At 40.2% G+C, this 24,994-nt stretch overlaps 1 protein-coding gene across 3 annotated transcripts; it reads right to left on the minus strand.

Annotated features, from left to right (window-relative positions):
• Positions 1–184: 184 nt before the first annotated feature.
• On the minus strand, positions 185–19,187 carry golga3 (golgin A3). 3 transcript variants are annotated; one of them, XM_087848888.1, is made up of 24 exons: positions 18,954–19,187; positions 17,710–17,977; positions 15,964–16,230; positions 13,845–13,957; positions 11,955–12,676; positions 11,642–11,750; positions 11,174–11,480; positions 10,881–11,083; positions 10,657–10,794; positions 10,243–10,404; positions 9,777–10,145; positions 9,471–9,548; positions 7,043–7,306; positions 6,856–6,950; positions 6,410–6,626; positions 5,620–5,763; positions 4,772–4,969; positions 4,196–4,312; positions 3,817–3,956; positions 3,557–3,689; positions 2,815–2,937; positions 2,553–2,717; positions 1,986–2,152; positions 185–1,843 (listed from the first exon to the last, which is right to left on the minus strand). In XM_087848888.1, the coding sequence occupies exons 2-24, from the start codon at positions 17,876–17,878 to the stop codon at positions 1,654–1,656; spliced, it is 4,590 nt and encodes a 1,529-aa protein (XP_087705014.1). In that variant the 5' UTR covers positions 17,879–17,977; positions 18,954–19,187; the 3' UTR covers positions 185–1,653. The 3 variants fall into 3 exon arrangements, with proteins under 3 accessions (XP_087705014.1, XP_087705015.1, XP_087705013.1); XM_087848889.1 differs by having other exon boundaries at positions 16,090–16,230; positions 17,710–17,989; positions 18,954–19,186; XM_087848887.1 differs by having other exon boundaries at positions 17,710–17,989; positions 18,954–19,186.
• Positions 19,188–24,994: the final 5,807 nt, after the last annotated feature.

A 24,994-nucleotide genomic window follows, 5' to 3' on the forward strand; every position in this document is an offset into this window, starting at 1 on the left:
TTTACAGTTTCATATTTAACTTATACTAGAATGGGCACACCGTGACAGATGAATAGTGCAATTTTATGATAAATACCAATATCACATCACTCGGCATTTTAAATCAGGGTCAATATGTCTGGAAAAAAAATATAACAAAAAGTTGTAAGCAATAGAGAACACGGTCCAAAAACATATGGGAACACAGTATATCAACATGTTTAATGTTTTGTGTTATTTGCTTCATCTCAATAAGCATTCTCCAAGCATCATCCCTTTGGAAATTCATCAGCATAACATGGTATTTGCCTAAGCGTTTAGTGTGGGAATGAGCATCAGCACAGCAGCTGCAGCACAACTGCATGCAGAAAGCTACTGTATCATCCAACAACCACTCTATACTGAAATGTTAGTGCAGCTGCAGCAGAATTATTATTGTTATCCAATTTATGGTTTGCATTAGATTCCATTTTTCTTTACACTATCAATTAAGATGAATAAACAATCGTACAAAAAAGGACATGTACATAATATATTAACCTCTGGAAACAACAATTAACTTATCCCATTACCCATGAAACAGAAAAACAGTGATTCAGGAGTATTCATTTTTTTGTAAATACAAACTTAATGTATGAACTGTAACAGAAACTGAACACATCTGATTGCACTTACTGTTATTAGAAGTTTTTTTGTTGTTGTCGTTTCATCTTACAACTTTACCCCTGTCAGTCCAGTTTTGATCAAGTGTGCGATGTCAGGTGATGTAATCCACATATTTTACAATAAACTGGTTTTAAGTAAGCAGTCACACATATATACAATATAACAAGTGACATCTTGCACACAACCTCAGCAGAAATATATTCACCCAAACAAATTAGTCCTTTATACCATATTAAAGATTGCTTAAGGCTTTTTTTTTTGCGTACAAATTACTGCCGTCCATGCTAGACAAACTGATATTAACGTTGTTGTTTTTTTGTTGTTTTTTTAGACTTTAAGAACCCAGGGTGACACAGCAAACATATTAAACACTGCATCATAACATGAGGCAATACAAAATAACTGACTACAACTGTGCGTGATGAACAGGAGTGATAAAGTTTTAACACAGGCTGCCTGTTTAACCATGTCAGTTTTTTCATAGACGAATGACTTCACTCATAGACAGGCACACATAAATGGAAGAACATGTGGTAGCCAGCCTTTAGGCGGCCTCGTGGTTTGTTTCTGTCGCTGAAAACACTTCTTTAAATGAAGCCAGTCATCATTAAGCAGCATGAATGACACTGATCTAACATTATGTGGATAGTAGCCAATTTTTGTGAGGAAAAACGCTAAATTAACAAGGAGAAGGGAAAAAATTGATGGCCTGAAAGATTTGTATAGACGGGGAAAAGAAGCATGGAACAAAAAGTTGTAATCTCTCAACTCTAAATAAATAAATGTGACAAAGGTGTAACACAAATAAAACACAACCATCAAATAAAGAAGAAAGAATAAAGCTATGGTATGTAAAGTATTACTCTGCGAACGCACCTCTGTGCCGATGGGAGAAATGCCAAATGTTGGCAGCAATTGTTAAAAGAGAAAAGGTGTAAGGGGCTAAAAAGTGCCTTGGTGGATAAAACTCCACTCTCCCTCTATTGGCCTGAGAAAAAAGTTCTTTAGTTATGATTGCTGCTGTTCCCCTTGGTTGTTATTTTCCACCTCCATGTTGTTTAGCTCTGCTGAGTTGGAGATGTTGTTTTGAAGCCTCAGTTGATCCAGTTCTTCCTCTGTGTTTGTCCATGAGCTCATTGACTCATGTACTGTTACTGTGTGTTCCTCCATCTGCCTTTGGAGGCTGTCCATCTCCTCCCTGAAAGGGAAAAAAACAACAGAAAAAAACTGTTACATCAGTTCTGGCATTTGAATAACTGCCCAGCACTGCAAAAAAAAAGTTTCATGTCGGTTTGCTGATAATGTTTAACCAGATCATTCACACAGAAAAAAGATCTTACTTGAGCTGTCGTAGACAGTTGTGGAGATTGTTGAGCGGCTCCTTGTTGACAGAAGTCGAAGGCTTCAGCAACTCATCCAGTAGGGAAGCAGGCACTGGGCAGTCTGGGATCTTAACTGGCGTTGCTGGGGTGGATGGGTTCCCGTCACTTTTCAGTTCCATGCGCTGCTGCTCCGACAACAACAACAACACATTATTTTTATATGGCATTATACTTGCAGTACTGACCTTTACATCTCTGTAAAAGACAGAATGCCTGCATTACTCATACTGTAGAAATTAATGGGCACACCCAGCTAAATGACAACATATTAGCCATTGCTAGTTGCACCCATATGAAATACTAACATACGTTTTATTTGCTTCAGTTTTAATCTTTTTTCACAACAACCTGTGATGAGACTCTCACAGACGGAGAAACCATAATAATCACATTCAGCAGTTAATACTTTACTGTACATTATTTAGTGGACTCCTGAAGTTTAAATGATGTCACAGCTAGGAACTTATAAGAAGCACTAAACACGTCACATAATACAACCGTTCACGGCACAAAAAGTTGCCTCACCTTCCTTAGACGACTCTGTTTGAAGTCCTGTTTGAGTTGCTGGTTTTGAAGCAGGACCGTCTTCATGCTGTTTCTCAGCTCACCCACTTTGGCCTGCAGCATAAACTTGTCCTTCCTAGTGCTGCTCAGCTCCTCCTGTACCGACTCCAGCTCCACTTTAATATTCTGAGTCAGACATTTTATTTTAAATGGCTTGAAAGAGGCATAAATGACAGAAACATGAGACACTGTGCCTGTACTGTATAATCAGGTCAAAGCTTGCCTGCAGAGCTGTCTGTAGGTTGTCGAGCTCCCTGTGGTGGCACTGCTCCATCATCTCCACCTGCTGTTTCTGAGCTTCAATCTCCCTCTGCCTCTGCTCCACCTCCCACTTCAAATCTTCAACCTGAACCAGCAGCCAGTGTTAGACGTGAGTGTTATTGAGAGGTGATCTCCAACAGTAAATTGGAAGGAGACTAAAACAGGTTTTAACGAACTGCAACACTGAAATGTTTACAGGAAATAAGGACTACATAACCCCAAGTGTTGTATTCGAATCAATTCAGCTAATCAGCATCAAATATTACAACATTCACACAACAAAAACATTTTTTTTTTTACCAAACTGACTTCTGTTGGTTAGAACAGTGGTCCCCAACCTTTTTTGCACCACAATATTGTTGCACCACCCGACAATATTTTCACGGACCGGCCTTTAAGGTGTTGCGGATAAATACAACAAAATAAAACTAGTACCGGTACCGAAAAAAAGAAAATTTAATCATAACACACGTGAAAAGACCCAGGAAAACCGAGTAAACGATAAAAACGATAACAAAATAACGCTGAAAACCGATAAAAACCCTGAAAACTATACATTTCACACCTGAGCCTCAACTCTCGCGGCCCGGTACCAAACGACTCACGGACCAGTACCGGTCCGAGGCCCGGGGGTTGGGGACCGCTGGGTTAGAATACAAATGTAGCCCAACTAACAGGTAAAGTAACCCAAAACGAGTACTTGCCTCTTGGTTAGTGAGCGGCTGCTTTGCCAGTTCGTCGTCCAGTTGTTTCCGGAGGATCTGGAGCTGGGAATGAGCCTCAGCCAGCTCCTCCTGGAACCTGGCAACCTCCTGAGCGTGCTGCTCATCCTGAGCCCTGCAGAGTTTGTTAAGCAGCTTATAAAATCGTCAATTACTACAGGTTATGTAACACAGTATTAGATTAGAAATCATTCAAATTTTCCTGAAGTCACCGTATTCTTTAATCAGGCAAATGCACGCACTGTAGTTTGTGGGCTTCTTTCTGCAGAGCTTTAACCAGGTCCTCTTTGGCCTGCAAGTCCTTCTTGATCTCTGACAGCTCCAGCATGGCTGCCCTGTAGTGCCGTCTATTGTGGGCTGCCTCCGCCTTTGCTGCTGCCACCTAAAGGAAACATTCCATAAAACAATATGGGAAATCCAAAGACCACGCTACTCCCAATTTGGTGTCAAAAAGGAAAACGTACTGAGCTAGGCATGTGACAGTTTATCAGTTCGATTTATAGATTGTAAGCAGGTGTCTTGTGTCAAAACAAAAAATACTTTAATATGAGTTATTTTGAGGTTGTACTTCAGCTTAAAGAGAAGCTTAATTTAGCCTAATATGCAGCACAGAAGTCTTACCTGTTCTTTCAGGTCCATGACTTTGGTCTTCTCTTTTTCCAAGGCCAGCTGTAGACTTTGTACCATCTGCTTCATCTGCTGGTCCTCCTCCTCTTTACGCTTCAGAACAGCTTGAACCTGAAACCCCACTTTTCTAGTTTAGTCTACAGGTAATATCATACTTGTGTCACCAGGATAATAAAAAAACAAAAACAAAAACAAAACCCACATCTAATAATAATGAATGATAATAATGGATTGCATTTATATAGCGCTTTTCAGGACCCCTCAAAGCGCTTTACAATTCCACTATTCATTCACTCTCGCATTCACACACTGGTGGAGGCAGCTACAGTTGTAGCCACAGCTGGCCTGGGGCAGACTGACAGAAGCGAGGCTGCCATATCGCGCCATCGGCCCCTCTGACCATCACCAGTAGGCGGCAGGTGAAGTGTCTTGCCCAGGGACACAATGACCGAGACTGTCTGAGCCAGGGCTCGAACCGACAACCTTCCGATTACAAGACGAACTCCCAAGTCTTGAGCCATCATCGCCCCCATATTATATTATTAGATGCAATCCTTTTTTTTTTCTTACCTGCAAATTGAGCTGGACAAGATCTGCCTCCCTCTTTGCTAAGGCCGACTCCAGAATGTTGGCGTGCTCCCGCAGTGCATTGTGGGACTGAGCTAATCCGGCCAGTTTTCCTTTTTCGTGTTCCAGCTCAAGTGCCAATTTCTTGTTGGCATCTTCTAACTTTCGGATCCGCTTCTTGAAGCAGCGCGATTCTTGAAGCTGTGGAAGCAATACATGTCATTGATACAAAAAACTAAACAAAAAACAAAACAACAAACATATGAACTGAATAATTTCAGAAGTGCAAATAAACTGCTCATACACAGTTGTATTATTAAGGAAAAATTGGATGAAAAAGTTCATGAAATTATTTCTTTTCTCATGAACCAACTAAGCTCTGGGACACCTAACCTAACACCTAACCTTTTACAATAATCTTCCTTAAGTCTTCATTATATGATTCCCACATCAACAAAAGCCAGTGTTAGCAAAAAAATGACAGAACATGAAGTGACAATGTCTTAATGCATTTTATACTTTAAGATTGCCGTTCTTGAAATCTTAACATACGTATATTTTATTTATTCTTTTGTATATTAATCATGTTTGTCACAAGTAGATTGGACAGCAGGAGAAGTTTGTCACTCGAAGACTTGATTTCTGTTTTGTATTGTTGCCTTTTGGTTGGTTCTCCAAAGCGTACGATCTTTTAGTGAAATGCCCATCTCAACATTCTGGGGAGACACGTTGATAGCTGGAAGATGCCATGAGGTTAACAGAGAAAAGCACATCTGAAAGGGACTAAAAAGAGGTTTGAACTGAGAAAAAAAAGTATATGAGCTATAAGATGAAAGAGTAACAAAGTTTACCTCATCTTCAAGCTCCAGAACCTTCTCCTGGTATTCTTCTAGCTCTGTGGATGTTAGGGTGATCACTTCTTGAAGTTCCTTCTCTAGCATAGCTTTGCTGTTGGTAACAGCCTGCAGTTCAGCCTGTAGAGTCTCAATCTTCTTCTGTATGACAAATAAATAAATGTTTGAGTTAGCCAACAGCTACAGTTATATTCACGATGCAGGGGCATACAACCTTCTGACAAGAAATGGTAACAAATGACAAGAATATGGGTCAATCCATATAAAAAAATCTGTCAAAATAAAATAAAATAAAAACCTCACGTATTCAGAATCAGATGATATTTTTAACACTAACTTTAGCAAAAGTAATGAAGCTGTAGAGAGGGCTGTTACAACATGGTTGCAATGCATAAACCGGGCGTTACCAAGGTTAATGCACATTTGAGAGTTGAGTAGTGCACAAAGGGACTGGTCTAGAGAGAAAGACAGATGATTCATACTTTAACATAAACAATATAGGCCTGGGTTCCATAGTGAGGGTATCCAGTGGATCCATTATGCTGTAGAGGGGCATTTTACAGGAAACATGTCTGATCCATACCACCTATGTAAGCACTGTCCATCATAAAAGTGTACAGACAGTAACACATGTCTGTAGGAGTTAGTGCACCCATTTTATTTATTGTGATACAAACTATAAATAAATAAGAGCAGGTATAGCTTTCTAACAGTGATACTTCTCCTAATGCTTGAAACTCTTTAAATAGATGTTGCAGCTTGAAGCTTTAAAAGAAGTGCTCATTACCTGCAAGGCCTGGCTGTTCCCTTCATCTGATACCTGGGCCTTCAATTTAGCCAGCTCCACCTCAGCCGTCTCCTTGTCAGTCAGAGCCTCTTGGAGCCTCCTGCTCAGGATGCCCACGGCGTTCTCGTAGGCCTTGTGTTTGGCCTTCATCTCCTTCTGAGCGCTGGTCAAATCTGTTCCCAGCTTCTTCACACGCACCTTCTGTTCAGTGATGGCTCTATTTCAAAGAACATATGAATGAAAAAAATACATAAAAATGTATTTTACTTCCTGATATAACAAACACAGAATTTCTGAGGAGGATTAAAAATAAAGAAATCACACATACAAACTTTTATTTCTATGAGGCGTTTAGGCATTACCCCTTATTTCTATTTATAAATACCAAATGACTACAAAGAGGGGCATCATGGGCCAAATCATCACTGTGGGACCACATGACTCACTTCTTGGCTTCAGCCTCCATTTGCTCCACCTGTTTCCTTAGACCTTCATTCTCCTGTGTCACTGCTGCCAGCTGGCTCTGATCAAACTGTAGAGACTGCATTGGGGGAAAAACACCCAAGGTTAATATAATATTTCCTTTATTATATAATACTGTAATGCCACGAGCAAACATCAGACAAACCGTACCTGAATCTGGGTTTCGAGCTGATCCCTTTCATTCTGAATGGTTTGCAGATGGGCCTCCATGTTACTCATCTGCTCCTGCACTCTCACCACTTCCTTTTGCAGCCGGGTCTGCTCCAGCTCTGCCTTCTGCTTCTCCCCCTGAGCAGCCAGTAGCTCCTGCTTCAGATCCTTCACCTCCGTCAATAGACGCTTTTTGGTGGACTTGAGCTCATTGATCAGCTGGTCTTTGGAGCTGGCATCCCTGCGGTATGCTTCCACCATCACCTGTGAGGTAAATGGCATTTTTAACCCCAGTAAAAGGTTTAAAGTGGAACAAAATACTTATGAGGCATTTGCTCCTTTGGAGATGTGCAAGTAGTCTCACTCATATTTGCCTTGACTGACACAGCAGGGAAAAAACAAGAACTGACAGCACTGCAGGAGACAGGGCTGCATCATCTCCAGGGTTTGAGAGAGATTTAATTCACTGATGCTGTCTATTCATAGAGGAGTGGATAAGCTTTATTTTTGCAGGCCAAACATGAACACAGGCTATAGTGAACCACTGTAAAACCTTTAAAATGGCAAATATAATTCTAACCTTTTAATGAGAGGACACAAGTCTGTTGTAACATTTATGAATTAGCAAGAAAAAAATGAAAATGAAAAATCTCTCTAAGACTGAACTTGCTGATTTTTTTAAGTGCTACTAAATGCACATCGCTTTTTACCAAATTGACAACAAATATCATATTTGCTTACTTTTATCCTGTACATGTTTAAAATTAGGGATGTGCACGACTAGTTGACTAATAGTCGCTGCTGCCAGTAGTTGGTAACAGACTTACCAGTCATTTAATCTAATTGTTAAAATTTTAATTGATACCCAATGCTGGTAAATTCTTGTGTCCTAAATGTTGTTGAGAAACGCCATAAATCCGTTAATCAGCCGGATCGTTTGGTTAAAACTATTATTGCTGGTTCTTTAACCCTTTAAGACCTACCATAGAACCAAGTCCGCCAGAGCTTATATTATATTTTTACATGTTGTGGAGCCATTTTTGGGAGCATTTCAAGTTGCTATACATCAATACAACCATTACAGCCTAAAATTTAATAATATGTCTGCATTAAGTGCATAGTAATTACATCAATTGCAAAAAAGTGCAATAAACTACAAAAAAAATTTAAAATCGTTTTTGTTTTTTAACATATATTTCTAGTTAGAGAAATTTAAGAGGCTTATCCCTCAAAACTGTAAATACAAAAAAGTTGCACAAAATAGTTTCCCACCACAGGAAATTTATTTTGAGTGTCTTCATAGTTTTATTTTTGAAATACACCAATTTTTATATGCTGCAGGAAAAACGAATATAAATATTATAATGCAAATTTGCAAAAAAAGCAGCATATGCATCAAAATAAACTATTTCCAGCAGTGCAATATGAGTCCTAAGCATCCCAGAAACGACACAGAAAGTCATAAAGTCAAAGATAACTTTTAAAAACACCAGTATAGGCTCATGAGTCCCTGATGGTAAAAAACTACATTTCTGCAAAATGACGTCACTTCCGGTTTCGGGCAGGTCATGGCGGACATGCGATAGTTCACGCTGATGGACGTAGGAAGTGTTATGAACAGCTGATTGGATCGGCAAAGCGTGTTTCTGGAATATTATGCTTTTGTTGCTGCAAGTGCTTTTTATGCAGTTTTTGCAAAACTATATGTGGAAGGAAACCGTGACCGAGGACAAGCTGATGGCATAAGATGTAAGTACAACTCCTCCGGTTTCATATGCAAAAAAAATTATTGCGCTAGCTCACGTGGTTGCAGAGCTACCAGGATTTAAAAATAGTTACGCAAAACAGAGCGTGCTGCTCTGACCGGTTTTAAAGGGTTAAAGGAGACAGAATGAGATCGTGGATACAAATGGCAGAAATTAGCTTTCTCCGAAGGGTGGATGGGCTCATCCTTAGCAATAGGCTACGGAGTTCAGTCATTCAGGATTAGTTTATTGATAATAGAGACATTTTCACAAAAACTTACTTGGTTGTCATGTGTTGCTCAAAACAGTTCAATTACTATTTGATGGACGAAGATGTTAATGCATGCATATAAAGAGGGCCTACAATAACTCAAATCTTGAAAGGCACACAATGCAGTGCATGAGTCTGTCATTCTGTCAACTAACTCCACCCTTTTCATGACAGCCTGTCAATGCAAAATAAAGCAGCATTGGACAATGCTCAATCCAGTGAGGCGTGTCAGCACCGCTCTCCTCCAGAGAATGTGTCTGCCATCTGGCTCTACAATACATACTCCCACGACAGCCACAGCCTCAGCCAGCTGGGAGTCGCTCTGACAAGTGGCTTATAAATGTGCATTAAGTCTTTCTGAGTTGCTGCAGGCAGCATATAATGTCACGTAAAAGCTATGAAGGCGTCTTACCTTTTGTTGCAGGAACTGCTCCTTAAATTTCTGAGCTTGCTTCTTCAGGGAATTATTTTCTTGTTGTAAAGTTTCAATCTGTAACATAATACAATTGTTTCATTACTCACTATATGTTGTATCAAAGCTACTTGAGTTTTATTTAAATTAATATTAACTAGACTGAAGAGAAAGAGGTAAATCCTCATTCTTCAGGCACAAAAACAAGCCTTTTTGACCTATTGCAAACATTTCCAAACCGCAAACAACATTTTAGGTAAATGGCAAACAAATTAACTCTACCTCAACACATCGTCTGTCTCATACCTGATTGGTTTTCACTTGGACTTCCTGTCGTAGTTGATCCAAGACATCTGAGGCCACCAGAACATCCTCGCCAAGCCTCTCCGCGCTCTCATCAAGTTGGCTCTTGTCTGCTCGGGCTGCCTGCAGTGCGACCTCAAGGACAATCTTCTCGTTCTGGAGGTACTGGATGTTGTCATCCTTGGCAGTGCTTTCTGTCTGCAGCTCAGCCAGCTGGGCCTCCAGCTCCTGGTATCGGGCCTCGAGCTGGTTGATGGACTGCTCTTTGGTGTGCAAGTTCTCCTGAGTGGCTGTCAGCTGGCGCATCAGCTCCAGATGTTCCTTCTGCAGTGTCTGCAGCTGTGCATCCTTCTGGGAAAGGGTCAGCTTTACCTAAGACAGAAGAGTTTACAAATGAAGAATTACGTCTAAGAAGTTTATTGCACATGCAGGGTGACAAATAAGTCACGGTTACATTTGGCATGACTACCTGCTCTAGTTCTCTTTCCAGGGTGCTGGCTGTGTTGGCAAGCTTTATTAACCGTTCTCGCTCTTCTTCATACTCGTCCAGCTTGTGCTGCAGGTCATCTTCCACCATGCTCTTTGCATCCTGGATCTGCTTGTAAGCAGCTTCTTGGGTCAGCATGTCGGCCTACATTACAGAGATAATGTACAAACAACAAACAAACAAAAGCACTTTAAACAATGTTCAAATATAGTCGAGATACCCGTTTACACAAACTGTCAAAAGTACATTTTAATGCAAATCCTGTGATTTTTTTAAATATTTTGATTGGTTTTATTTAATTCTCTTGGCTAAATAACAAAGTTAACGTGTAGTTTGTTTTGACTTTAGATTTAAACCTGAAGCTGGTATCCACAGAAAAGATGTCAGAGAAAATACCTCAATGCTCTGTAGCTGTACAGCGATGCGTTCTTTTTCTTTGATGGAGCGATGCTGGGTCTCAGTGAGTTGATGTGACAGTGTCACATTTTCCAGCTTCAGATGCTCCAGAACACCAATCTGAGTCATCTGTCCAGCCTATAAAAAACAAACAGAACCAGACATGTCAATAGTTATGTCTCCTGCATGACAACTAAAACCAACTGCACGGGCATTAAACTCACCTGCATGTTGGCCATTTCGCTTTGCAGACGCACTCTTGCCTCCTGGGCCAGAGCTAGCTGCTGCTGGTACCACTGTCTGACCTGTTGAAGTGAATCGATCTCGGCCTGGGAGGTCTTCAGTCGGCTCTGTAGGGTACTGCGCTCCAGCTGCACCTGTTGAAGCTGACTCTGAAGACCACCCATCTGCTGACGCAACTCCTGAACTGCAAAAGCGCAGGATCAAAACATAAAATTGAAAAATATGCGGTGGAGGTGAGTATATACACTCAGCCATTTGAGTCTCCATCACTCACCTGTGTTGTCCCTTGAGGTTACAGCGTTTTGCATCTCCTCCACCTTCCCCATCAGCCTGTTGTACTGGTCTTCAGCAACCTTTAGATCATTGCTCAGAGAAGCCAGACTGGCATTCTTGTTCTCTAGACTGCTCTGGAGCTCTACCATAGCCTTCTCTAGCTGGCTACAGCTTTGCCGTAGTGTGCCAACCTCTGTAGTGAGGGCACTCTGATTCTCCTTGCTGACTTGAGCCTCCTCCATTTTAGCCTGCAGCTGTGCATTCACTGTTGCAAGCTGGGCCTGAAGCTCTGTTTTCTCCTTGAGAGCCTAGAAGAGAAGACAGAAGACAGGGCAGGTGGTTATAGCATGTAGCCTGATTATTTTCAGTGTGTACTTGTATAATATCGGTCGCCCACAAGGTTATAATAGGAACTGAAGACCAAAATAAATAAATAAATAAATAAAGTATTACTGATGGTTTGCATTACCTGATTGGCCTCAGATGACAAGGATTCCAGCTGACCCTCAAGCCTCATTTTCTCCTTCAACACTTGGAGCACTTCATCATGACCCATCACAGAACTCTCCAAAGAAACACTAAAACAAATAAACAACCTCAGTGAATAAGATCAAACAAATGAGTTGAGCAACAAAAGATTATACATATCAGTCTTTTTCAGGTTCCCTCATATACTCAGTCTGTGAAAATACACAGTAACCACAACTGCACTAATATTTTACTAACCTCACTACTCAAATAATAAATTCAAACATTTGTTGAATGTTTATTGAAATCGTCACCTGCTGGAGAAGCTGTCCCTGCGGCTACGAGGCTCTGCTGTCCCTTCTCTTTCCTGCTCCAGCTCCAGGAAGTGTTGCTCTTCAGTGGCTGCTTGCAGAACCTCCTGAAGGGAAGGGAACTGACCCATGGCCTCGGGGGCGATCTCGCGTCCATCTACTGTGTATGGCCCCTGCTGCCTCTCCACTGCTGCAGAGAGCATACCGTAGGTTCCCCTGGTAGACACACTGCTGTAGGAAGAGCTGTCGCTGTCGTTGCCATCATTCCCGGGCCTTACCCCTGATTCACTGCCATCAATTTCTGACACATTGTCCCGGACATGGAGGGGAGCACCAGACTGTGCCTCTGTCTCAGAAGTACCGCACTCTGACGTCACACTGATCTCAGACAGTGTGGACACAGAGCTAATCGTGGAGTTGACAGAGCTTATGTCTGCTGCCTTTATGCCTCCTCCACCACCACCACCACCACCACCATCATTCTCAGGAGACTTGTAATCAGCCAAGGAGTGGATCTTGTTAGGGCGAGGTGACCTGGACTTCTTTTCTTTGGGAAGGGGAATTCCAAGGCTACCAAGTTTGGGACCACGTGGGACACTGGTCCTGAGGAAGGAATACTCCTTAGTCATGGCAACAGTACTAGCCCGGGGTAATGCCTCAGGATGTAGCATAAGCTCTGGATCCAGGGTACTGAATGGTCTGCTCTTGGTGGTGGTACGATGAGACTAAAAAACAGAAGAGAGAATCAGAGGTTGTATTTGAAACAAAAAGAAAAAATTGACATCTATTCTTTAATTGGTAAAAATGAGTGTCCGCAGATGTAAAGCAGAAACAGGTTCGCTCCTTCATACCTTTTGGACATGCCCCAATCTTTATAACTATTGGGTGTCTATATTTAACACTCTGTCAGAGATGTATAACGTTAAATATGATCCTTCTGCTCTAACGGCTATCTTTGGGGTGATACCTCAAGACATCACTTTGCCAAAGTACTATTCGAATTCTATTGCCTTTGCTTCACTTATCGCAAGGCGCCTTATACTTTTAAGATGGAAGCAGGAAGCTCCTCCCACACATGAACAGTGGCTTGCAGAGCTCATGAGGTTTTTACATTTAGAAAAGATGAGATATACACTGGCAGGTTCAACCACCAAATTTCTTAAGGCGTGGCAGCCATTCCTGATGTACATGGAAACATTTAAAATGACCACCTTATCATGAGCGGATGCCATATCTCTATATCACTATCATAGTTAACTGTACACTGAATGTCCCTTATACATTTTATTTTTATATTTGTTTGTTGTTGTTTGTTTGTTTTTTGTTGTTTTGTAGGGGTTTCTTTGGTTTGTTTGTTTGTTTTCCTTTTCTATTTCCGTTATCTTTTGGGGTATTGTAAATACTGAACAGCAAACTACTGTATGTTCAATGTTTTGTTATTAACATGCTGCTGTGACTGAAAATAAAATTTATAAAAAAATAAATTAAAAAAAATGAGTGTCCAGCAAAAATAACCGGAATAAATGTGTAAATATTTATATTCACATCAAGTAAAAGAAAACTCCTTAGAATAAGTCCAGTAATTACTGCACAATTACTAATCTAAGTCACAAACAGCCAAAAGTTAAACTAATTTCACAGGAAAAGGCAGGAAAAAGTAAATCAGCAGAAACAAGTGACACTGTACTGGTGCACCTCTCTACCTCTGCTAAGATTACGTTCAAGGACTGCTTCTCTGACATTATCATGTAAATATTGTGATATAACTTTGTACTCATTGGCTGGAAGTCTCTCAGCTCCTGAGGTAATAAAACAGCTCCTCCACCATGGTGCGAATGTTTATGTGTATATTTTTTGCCAGAAAAACGTCATTTTCCCTTTGCATGCACCCACCCTCTCCTTCTGTCTCTGCACTCTGTACTGTTTTAGTTGCTCCTCCAGGCGCCGGCGAGCCTCTAGGCGAATCTTCTCCTCATTCTCCATCTCTAGTGATGGTTTCTGGTTGGCTGAAAGGATGAAGGGCAAGGAATGTTAAAACAAAGAGAAAAATGCTACTGCTTAACATATACTATCCAACTACAGCAAAGCAGATTATTTAAACAGGCTATTATGTCACGATTGCAAACGCTGGAATTTGGCATGGTGGTGAGTGAAGCTGCTTGAAGCCTGGTTCTCAAATGACAATGGTAAACAAATTATTCAAATTTTACTTATTTTAATACTTGGCCATGGGCAGTAAGTCGAGGTTTGCCACTTGACTTAAGGATTGATGGCATTTTTAGAGCAGGTGTTACATAACTGTTGCGTGTTACACCCATAAAGTTAAAGGTGTCCTATAGCATAGAGCAGGGGTCAGCAACCTTTCACACCCAAAGAGCCATTTGGACCCAGTTTCCACGCAAACGAAAACTCTGGGAGCCGCAAATATTTTTTGACATCTAAAATGAAGATAACACTGTATATGTTGTTTTTACCTTTATGCTTTGTGTGAACAACTAAGGTGTGTTGCTTATGAAATCCATGAAGTGCTACAGAAAAAATTACATTTTATTTATGTAATTAACACATTTTGAACTCTTAAAGAAATATAACAAAAGGAAAGCTGAACTAAAATGATCCAGCAAACAAAAACTGTTGTGAGCCGCCACCCTCATATCGGCTTTGGGCTTTTGGAGCCTTGACCTGACTTTTAAAAAATAAAAGCACTATGCTGCTAAAAAATTTAAAAATAGATATTTGCAAAATTCTGCCTGAATATGTATTTTACCTGATTAATGTGTGTGGCGGGGCGTGGTCTATAGGGGAGGCGGATGCACCTGAACGGCACCCGCAATCACACCTCGCCGCCTTAACGTCTGTGCTCTCTATGCTGTTGTTGGTGTGTGTCGGGCTGTGAGCTGAAGAGCTACAGCCGGCTGTGTGCGTACAGCTACTGTGTGTGAAAAGTGGTCAATAAAGAGATGCTGAAAAGCATGTTCATGCAAACATCGTCGGATCTGCTGTGATATGTTTACAATAAGACTTATGGTCCCGAACCTCTGCGCACAGCATCTGCAGATCGGGGCTGTACAAGTCACTTTCATCTTTACGCAGGACTGTAAGCTGTCATCTGTGAGGCGTGAGCGTGTTTGTTTTTAACATAGTTCACGGTGGAGCTGCTGACATAATGTGGATCCGAAGATCCATAACTGGCCTACCTGGGGTTGAAAGTCTCAATAAATGCACGGCATTTCGGCGGGTACACCGGCTTCTGCGAGTGTGACGCTTATTTTGAGCGATGAAAAAATAATAAGATATAATTGTATTTTTATATTTCAATATCACAATAATCTTCCAATTTAGAACTACACGTTAAAAAGAACTAACATAAGTAAAATACACTTCAACTAAATACTTCTAATTTATTTTCCCAAACCACGCAGAGCCGCACTATAACGACTAAAGAGCCGCAGGTTGCCGACCCCTGGTATAGAGGTACGCAGCTATAATACTGCAATAGATGTACACTGAATTAGAGCTGTGTATTCACCAACAATTAAGAGATACTTCATGTGGGTTTTTCCTGTGGAGTTATTTTGATTCTCTGTAGGAGTTATAATGTGCAGGCAAACAAAATCAGTTATTGCCATGCTTAAAAATATAAGCTTTCATAACTGTGAATCAGGCAATGGTGCCAATTTTTAAAAATACCATGTAAAAGATAATGTATCAGAGTGATTAGTAGCAAAACAAAGCCATGTTTTCAAATAGTGTCTTGAAAAAAAACAAAAAAAGCACCCACACGAAATTTGAGTTAAACAAAAGACTGCTGTGGGAGTTGCTGGGAGGAGGTCAAGTCAAACAGCTAAATGAAATCCTCACTGAATCCTTCACTTCAGATAACACACAGACAGGGGAGTTAAAGCAAACACTTGTACATGAGCCGACGACCAAAACACTCCACATCAAAACGGGAGGTTAGGATAGAAAGGGTTATAGAGGGGGCATTCACTGCACAGAAATTTATGCTTACACAGTTCAGTCTCCTGCATAGGCATACTGAGTCTGAGTGACTGCAATGCATCACCCTTGTGAACCGTGACCTCAGCACTAGCCCCCTCAGACTTCTCTAGCATCATGGGTGGATAAGCAGCCACACCTGGGGAGGGCTGGCGGTTCTGCGAGTTGACAGGGGAGCTGGTGCTCTGGGGAGGAGCTGTCAGAGGCAGGGTGTCCCCTGCAGCATCAAAGCCCTCTGCCAGTCCATTTCCATTTGGCATCACATCTGAATTGACAGGACCTGAAAGAGGAAGGGGGGAAAAAGCCCTCAGGAATCCAACAATTAGTCATGAGAAATTCTTGTGAACTAGTTTGAGTGGATGTGATTCTTTTGGCAAACTGGCTAGACAACTTTGTCAAGCAACAATAGCTTACGTGCACAAGGCAACGACAAAAACTCATGTAATCTATTGTTACTGAAGCATCCCTCCTAAATGGTAAATGGCCTGTATTTATACAGCGCTTTACTAGTCCCTAAGGACCCCAAAGCGCTTTACATATCCAGTCATCCACCCATTCACACACACATTCACACACTGGTGATGACAAGCTACATTGTAGCCACAGCCACCCTGGGGCGCACTGACAGAGGCGAGGCTGCCGGACACTGGCGCCACCGGGCCCTCTGACCACCACCAGTAGGCAACGGGTGAGGTGTCTTGCCCAAGGACACAACGACCGAGACTGTCCAAGCCGGGGCTCGAACCGGCAACCTTCCGATTACAAGGCGAACTCCCAACTCTTGAGCCACGATCGCCCTCCTAGCTGCATCTACTCTTATAGGAGCAAAACTGGGACTCAGCTTGCAACACAAACACATTTAAAGGGACTGGAAATCTATTTTCTTTGTTACCCACAGACTACAGACAAAACGTGCCATTTTCTGTCAGCGGTGGAAGTGGTTTGTTCATTTTACATGACAGACATTTTCTATGTCCTCTTGTCACTGGTTGAAGTAGTTATGGAGTAGAAAACATGATTCATTTTCAGCAATAGAATGCGGGAACGTCTGCCAAGCAGCTGTCATTTATCATCCCAGAAATGTCCCGCTGAGAGGAGTTTATTTGCGGTAAAATAGTAATATCTATATTTTTAATGATGTTGTTTGTTGCTAATGTAATTATGGATATTTAAATGAGATATTCAAATGTTTTTTCCAAATATAATTACAAAAAATATTTCTGTACACTAACGCATTTATATTTCAATGAAATGAACTACCCGTAATTACAAGTGGAGCCTAAAGGCCACTTTAAAGAACTATGCAGTGAAATAATTTAACACATCAAAAGCAAACTGATCAACAATTCAGCTATTTTGGAGGCTTTTGTATTTCTGGGTAACGCACTGGGTGAGAAAATCTTCCTGCTACTTTTTCCAGTTTGTCTCATGTGCATCCTCAAACTCGTACACTTACATACGTTACAATTAGATACATTCTGTACACATATTTTCTGTCAAAAAAAAAACAAACTGAAACACTGTAAACAGATGATGAAAAATTTGAATTCAGCTCAGCTACATAATATGCTTGTTCAAAGGCCTGTGTAACATGGAGCTGCAGATGGCCTAGAGAGGCTCGTCATAACCACCAAAACAGGTCATGCATGGCAAAATACAAGTGTTAGATAAAAGAGACACCATTACACTTCAGAACTTGAACTGGATACCTCACAATCTAGGAATGAGTGATCCTTTCCAGAAAAGCATGCTTACTCACCATTATGAATATCCCCCTTTGCATCCTTTGGGTTTTCCAGCCCTTTTTTAAACGTTGTTTCATGCTCCACAGCATGGGCTTGAGCCTCTTTGGATTTTATAACATGGTCCTCTTGATAAGTATTGGCCTCCATCTGGGCTGCCACTGACTGCTCAGTATCCACTTCCATTAAGAGAAGTAACAGTCACAGCACTGCTGGTGCACTTCTTGAAAGGGCATCTCACTACGCCATCTTCTTAGGAGGCAGATTAGCTGAGAGCATGTCAGTCTACAGGAGCACCTCCAAGCACATACAAGAAGAGAGAAAATATATAACAACTTTTAGCTCCAGTATTGAGATTGCCACACATGAGAAAGATCAACATGCAACACAGAAGAAGCCGTAGCGACTCACCGGGGATCTGTTTTACCCACTAATAAGGTTACGTAACAACAGTCTGCTTTTATAAGCTATAATTGAATACTAACAAACTACTTTGGTAAGTGGATTTTTCAGGTTAAATATAACTTAACTCTGCAATAATTTATGTGTACTTTAAAAAAATGCAACAAAAGTTTCCCCGTTTTATCGCCTATTTTTCAGCCACGCACCACTGAAGTAAATCTGTGAGGGCATGTGTACAACCTACCCTACCAGAGATACGTCTTATCAAGCACAGTTGATATTTAAATGTAAGCCTTTCCGAAGATTAAAAATCAGTGACAGCAGTACTCTGCAAAGCCCTTCCGCGTGACATGTTATATTATTATCGTATCCTACTATAAATGATAACCTATGACTCATAGGGTGTGTTGCAAAGACTGGTGCAGCCGCTGGACGCACAGTGGCTACAACTGCTGCTAGTAGCTAGGGTGCTAGCATCTACTCAGACTCAGACTCGGAGTCGGCATCTCGGGGAAAAAGTAAGACAGTTGATGGCAAACGTTACTGTAAAGCCCCTATATTTCCAGCGACTAGGCTGAATAATTTCACTTCATATAAAACTGGCAATGACAAGAAAGACGCACTAAACTTTAGGTGGGTAGCACTAGCTAGTGAAGCTAACGTGGGTGCTAATTAGCCACGGGACCTGTCAAGCTAAGAATTGCTACAACCTGGAATCGCCTTCACGCCTTCATAGGACCATTTTCTGAAACGCTTAAAGTCATTCGCCGAAACACCTGGCTTCACCTTTGTTACAAACCCTAGTATAAATTATAAAATATATCACAGATAAATGCTACAAAATACAACAAATACTCACCTTCTTGCGAGCTTCGCCTTTTACTACGTGGCTGTTTAGTTTCGGTCCCTTTTCTGTCCGACTAGAAACACTGGGCTCAAACAATACATTATTTGAAACAACTAACTAAGCTTGTCGGGTCACTGACCGGCTGTCTGTGTACTCTCAAATGTTGAAATTTAAATAGAAAAACATATATTATAAATCCGCGCAATATCTGAAGATGTATATAGCAATAATACATGTATTACACGACCCATAATAAGGAACGGACAGCCGCTCCGGTGACTCTCGGATGTGGTACAATGCTTCACTCTTGTGGTCAAATACTGCGCCCTGCTTTCCAGCTGTGCTGACAACCTGCAGCTGTGGTACCGTCACAAGCAGCTGGTGCCACTTTATAGGCCTTACCAAGACGGTGCACGGACATGCATTAATATACACACGATTAAATCACGCCACTGCTTAACGTAATTAGATTAAATAGGATTCCACATCTAGGATTTGAGCTACGTTTTTATTTAAAGGTAAAGCACTTTCACTGGTACAGCACTGTTCAAGAGTCTCAAGTTATTCCTCATGTCTTTAAAAATTTTAAACTCTGTTTTAAAAATTTAAAACAAACTTGAAAGTCAGTATTTGAAATCACGACATTTATTCTTCAACACAGCCTGAACTTTCTTAGACAAGCTTTCTTGTCATTTCTTTGAGTAGTCTTCAGGCATAGTTCTCTCTATGGCTTTGTGCATGTGGTGCAGGAAGCTGTCTTAGTGATGTGGATGTACACAATTTTGTGTGCGTGTGTGTGTGTGTGTGTCTAATAGGCTGCAAGAGCTTCATAAATGTCTAAGATGCTGTACCTATAAATGTCTCTTTTTTGGTTGGTTGGTTGGTTGGTTGGTTTTTAATTCTGACAAACAGGAGAGAACTGTCCTCCTCATGAGTCTCAGCTACATTTGCTGTATTAAGAATATAAATATGTATGCCTGCACTGTTTTGTGCAAGTAGAAAAAGGTTGCAAGGGCTATATATTTTTAACTTTATTCAGGTATTAGTGTTATTTTTTTGGTCTAATTTATTTAACTGAGTCATCAAGAAATGTCAAAGATAACACAGTTTGACAAGGATAAAATAGTAATTTTGCACCAGCAAGTAGATTCCCAGAAAACTATTAGTTAAAAACTTAGCACATCTTGACATGGTGTGCAGTCTGTCCTTAAAAAAGTAGAGGGCAAAAGAAGGAAAACATCAAGCAAAAATATGACACTGGATGTGAGAAATGCATCTGTGCCACAGGCCCTTCAGTAGATTCCTCTACTGTTCACTGAAGCCTCTTCAGAAGTGGTCTCAGAGGAAGGATGGCTTAACCCAATCTTAAGGAACAAAACATCCATTTGTTAAAAATAAATAAATAAAATAAAAAGATAGGTGAAATCTCTGTCATGCTTTAGGACTGCATTTCAGCCAGTGGTGTTGGGGACTTTGTCTAAATTGATGGAATTACAGGACAGAAAAGGACCATCAGGTTTTGATTAATGATGTAATACCATGTGGGAAGCTTTTGATTGACAATTGCTTTATTTTTTTTTGACATGACAGTGAGCCCAAACACACTGTTAGTGCAGTAAAAACCCGGATTAAAAGACATAATGGAAAGCTACACTTCATAAATGAAACTCAGACTTCAACATGGTTGAAGCAGTGTGATTACAGACTGTTGGAAGACAGATCTGTGTGGAAAACACACATGAATTGGCATTTTTAAAAGGAATTAAAAACTTTTACTGCAACGAAATCTCTGTAAATCTATGAATTTGGAGGTGAACTGTTCACAAAATGTCTTTCACAAAAAGACTTAATGAAATCCCTCCACAAATGTGATGAAAACAGTTATTTGGTGATTTTCCACGTAAAATAATTATTAACATGAATGGAAGTTAATAGACTTTCAAGAAGAGCTGTAGAATGCAAAAAAAATAATAATTAAAGCTGATTTGAAAACATTATTGTTCTTTGTTGAGAGTATTTGTCAAAACTTGTTAAATCTTACATGAAAATTGCTGAACAAGTCATGTGTATAAAGGCAGTATGTGAAGCTTGTAGTTTATGTAGGTTTAGCTACTTGTTTTCTTTATACTTAGTAGATGTGTACAGTGATATGTTCAAAATAAATAAAGACACTGTTGGAAAAAAAGAAAATTGCTGAACAAAGATGAGAATTGGTCCAAATGAGTAAATACCAAAGATCGTGCACTTTGGACGGGTACAGATGTGAACACACTGGAGGGACGTACGAACCGAGATTAATGGTTGAGCTTAAAGTCAACTTTTTTCATTGTCTGCAAGATGGCTTTTATTTATAATTCAATTCAATTCAATTCAATTCAATTTTATTTATATAGCGCCAAATCACAACAAAAGTCGCCTCAAGGCGCTTCATAGATACAGAGAAAAACCCAACAATCATATGACCCCCTATGAGCAAGCACTTTGGCGACAGTGGGAAGGAAAAACTCCCTTTTAACAGGAAGAAACCTCCGGCAGAACCAGGCTCAGGGAGGGGCGGGGCCATCTGCTGCGACCGGTTGGGGTGAGAGAAGGAAGTATAGTGTGCTAGGTCTACACAAGTGTCATATAGATCCTCTATTAAAGCAATGTGTTTTATGCAGACAATTTCTTAAGCCATACTTTACTAAAACTCCTGGAGAAAGCCAGGCTGTAAACCTAAAGCAGCCCAAACAGTCCACGACGTTGCCATGTGTTCTTCTTATTATTATTTTTAAATAGTTAGTCCTAATGCTGTCAATGCCAATGGAATGCAACATAAAGTGATTTCCCTGACCTTATATGTTAAGACAATTACACTATAACATGCAATTTTTACTATGTAGTATTTAATTGAATGATTATTTATTTATTTATTTATTTATTTATTTATTTATTTATTTATTTATTTATTTATTTATTATTTATTTATTGTATTTTGTGTTTGGACAGTAATTGATTTTATGTAAATGCCTCTTGAACAGGGTATATTTTATATTCCCGTGCCCTCAAGTCATCAGGATTATTGACTGGGCCAGAGAGGAGTCTCCGTACAGCTCCATGGACGAGGATGAGTTTTGAGCCAGGGCAGTCTCTACCTGCAACCTCAGGCCTCAGCTCCTCAAACATAAAGAATGCTGCACAGTCGAGTTATGGCTGACCAGCTTCAAACACCACGCTCTTCTGCCACCAGGAGGAGCCTCCTGAGCTTCCTTGCACAGAGAAAGCTGTCACCATGTCCTGCTTCCGTGCAGGTGGGTATCGGACGTTCCTCACACACATGACGATGTGACCTTGTCTTTGGCTCTATGTTCAGGAAAAATGGCAGTGCAGAAAAGGATGTATCCAGACAATACAAAAATGTTTCAAGCTCAAAGAACAAAAATATTTATCAGATTACATGTTTTTAGTTCTTTTCATATTCAGAAATGTTTTACTCTGTATGAATGTGTGAAAGAATTGATCAACATTTGACATGTACCAAAATATAATTGGCTGTACTAGAATGACTGTTTGTGAATCTTTTTGCAGTTTTTTCCAAGTTAAATTTAATCAGAAAATTGTTTCTTTTAATGTAATTATTTGCAGTTTTTTTTCACTTCACTGTTATGTTTTTATGGTAAATGAGTGGGAAAAATGATTTAATCCATTTAAAATGTAATCCTCTTCACAAGGTGTAAGAATGTCAATACTTTCTATTTTTTTTTTTATTTAACTATTTTTGTGACTTTACTGGTTTAATATTGAGTTAAATATCAATAGTCTTTATCCACTGTCAATTTTTTCAACAATCAGGAGATGTACTGAGATGGGGTCAGTCGATACAATTTTCAAATGATAAAACTGAGTAGAACAGTGCACATTTTATTTTAGTCTTTTCATAGAAAACAGCATATATGGAACATCGTGATATGCCATCAGACATCAAGTATTTGTTTTCCTGATTTGAATTTAATAACATTAGCTGTGGTAAAATACTTCCAATATGTCTTCTGGTCTTTGCTACGTACACACAGGTTCTGTGATGCATGCAAGTTTTTCTTCTTCGGATTAATGATCGCAAATTCTCCTGCCCACACTCGGGATGTGTCTCAAAAGAGCTTTTTGTCTGAAAACAAACAAAAGAACCAACGCAGTAAGATGACTTGTCTGTCAGCTCAACAATGAAACAAAACTGTAAGAGTGTGGTGAGCTGAAGAGTCAGGTGATAAGTTCGGCGTTATATTTCTGCAGTCATCAAGGAAATCAAGAATATTGAATTAAACAAGAATTAGAATACATTTGGTGATGATTAGCTGCAGTCACAAACCAGTCATCTAAAACCTGTGTTTGCATCATTGTCCTGTTTGGGCCAGACTTTACCTGTCAGACAGATGTCCTCACATTAGACCCTTGAATACTTTGGTATATAGAGGACGTTATGGTTTACTCACTGAATATGAAGTGGCCACATCCTGTGAGTGACAAAACAAGCCCAAATCATCACCCCTCCACCACTGTGCTCAGAGTTGGTATGAAGTGTTTGGTTTTCTCCACACGCAGCATTATGACCAAACATCTTCACTTTGGTCTTGTCTGTCCAAAGGTAATTGTTCCAGAAGTCTTGTGATTTGTTCAGATGCAACTTTGCAAATGTAAAACATGGCACCGTGCTATCTTGATGCATGCTAAAATTGATTCTGTTCATCTGGATGTTGTGTTTTCAGTGGGTGAAATGTTCCCTCGCTCATCCAAGGGAATTCTTCACCCTCAGCTAACTGCAAGCTGACGCCACAATTTGCATATTAATGATCTTAAAACTAACCCCTTGGCCCATTGTTAGTCAGCGTTGCTAGTTTCAGTCATTATGCAAATGTAATGCTTATAAGGTTGGGAAAACCTGTAGTCAGATGAGACTGAAGAAGTCCATTCTTTTCTTGTGGCGGTCACAGGTCACATGAAAAGTTGCCAGTTCCTGAAGCAGCCCCTCAGTATAATACTCCCACCCCCGTGTTTCACTATGGGAACAGTGTTCTTTGGGTTGAATGCCTCTTCCTACTTTCTCCAAACATAATTAGCGTCTCTTTGGTCAAAGAGCTCTAGTTTCCCCTTATCTGACCGAAGGATGCACTTCCAGTACACTTAGTCTTTCTCCATGGTGTCCTCAGCATACCTCTGTATGGCTTGAAGGTGTCTACTTCTGCAGAAGTACTTCTGAAGAAGAGTATTTCTTGGTCTGTAACCTTCCTTTGTAAGGTCCTATAGATTGTCTTCTTTGAGCCTACTTAACTAAGTCATTCACTAGAGTCATGGTAAACTTTTCTGGGTCTTTAGTCACATCTGTCACATCTGTCTTTGAAATTTTTCACATCCTACCGCCAGACTTGTTCTCTCTTTGAAATTCTTGTTGATGCTTCTCTCTCCCCTTCCTGACACTTGGAAATGCTGTGATAACTTTGTATATCCATCCCCCGCTTTGTGAGCATTAACGATTCTTTTTCTCAAGCGTAAAGCTATTTCTTTTGGGTTTTTTGGTATAATACTTTCCAAAGTAACAGGCCAAATCCTTGCTGATGTTTTCATACACTGTGTAAATTGGAAGATAACCCTCAGTTTTAATTTGATTTTACAGGATTTGAGCATTACAGAGGTAAAGGACATCATTGCACAGCAATTGCATTGCAAATGTTATTGCGTGCAAATAGAAATAATTTGTGCTTTCTAAAGAAAACTAGTATGTTTAGAAATGCTATATTGAAAATCTCTGCAGTTTTTACCAGTCACACTTAGCAGCTACAGCTGTGGTTATAACTTAGAGACTTAGAGCTTTTTATTGTCATTGTGCAGTTTCTTGCACAGCGAAATTGGGTAGCTGAACCACAAAGGTGCAAAAGTAAGAAGAAGAGAAACCAATACACAACGAAGGCGGAAAATAAATAAATAAATAATTAAATAAATAGAATAAAATAAAAAACAGTGTATATGTATACATATGTGAGTGGAACTATATACATGGTGTATGTGTAGGAAACATTGAA

Source organism: Neolamprologus brichardi, chromosome 12 (assembly GCF_056152115.1).
Source record: "Neolamprologus brichardi isolate AB-2024 chromosome 12, ASM5615211v1, whole genome shotgun sequence".
Lineage (NCBI taxonomy): Eukaryota > Metazoa > Chordata > Actinopteri > Cichliformes > Cichlidae > Neolamprologus > Neolamprologus brichardi.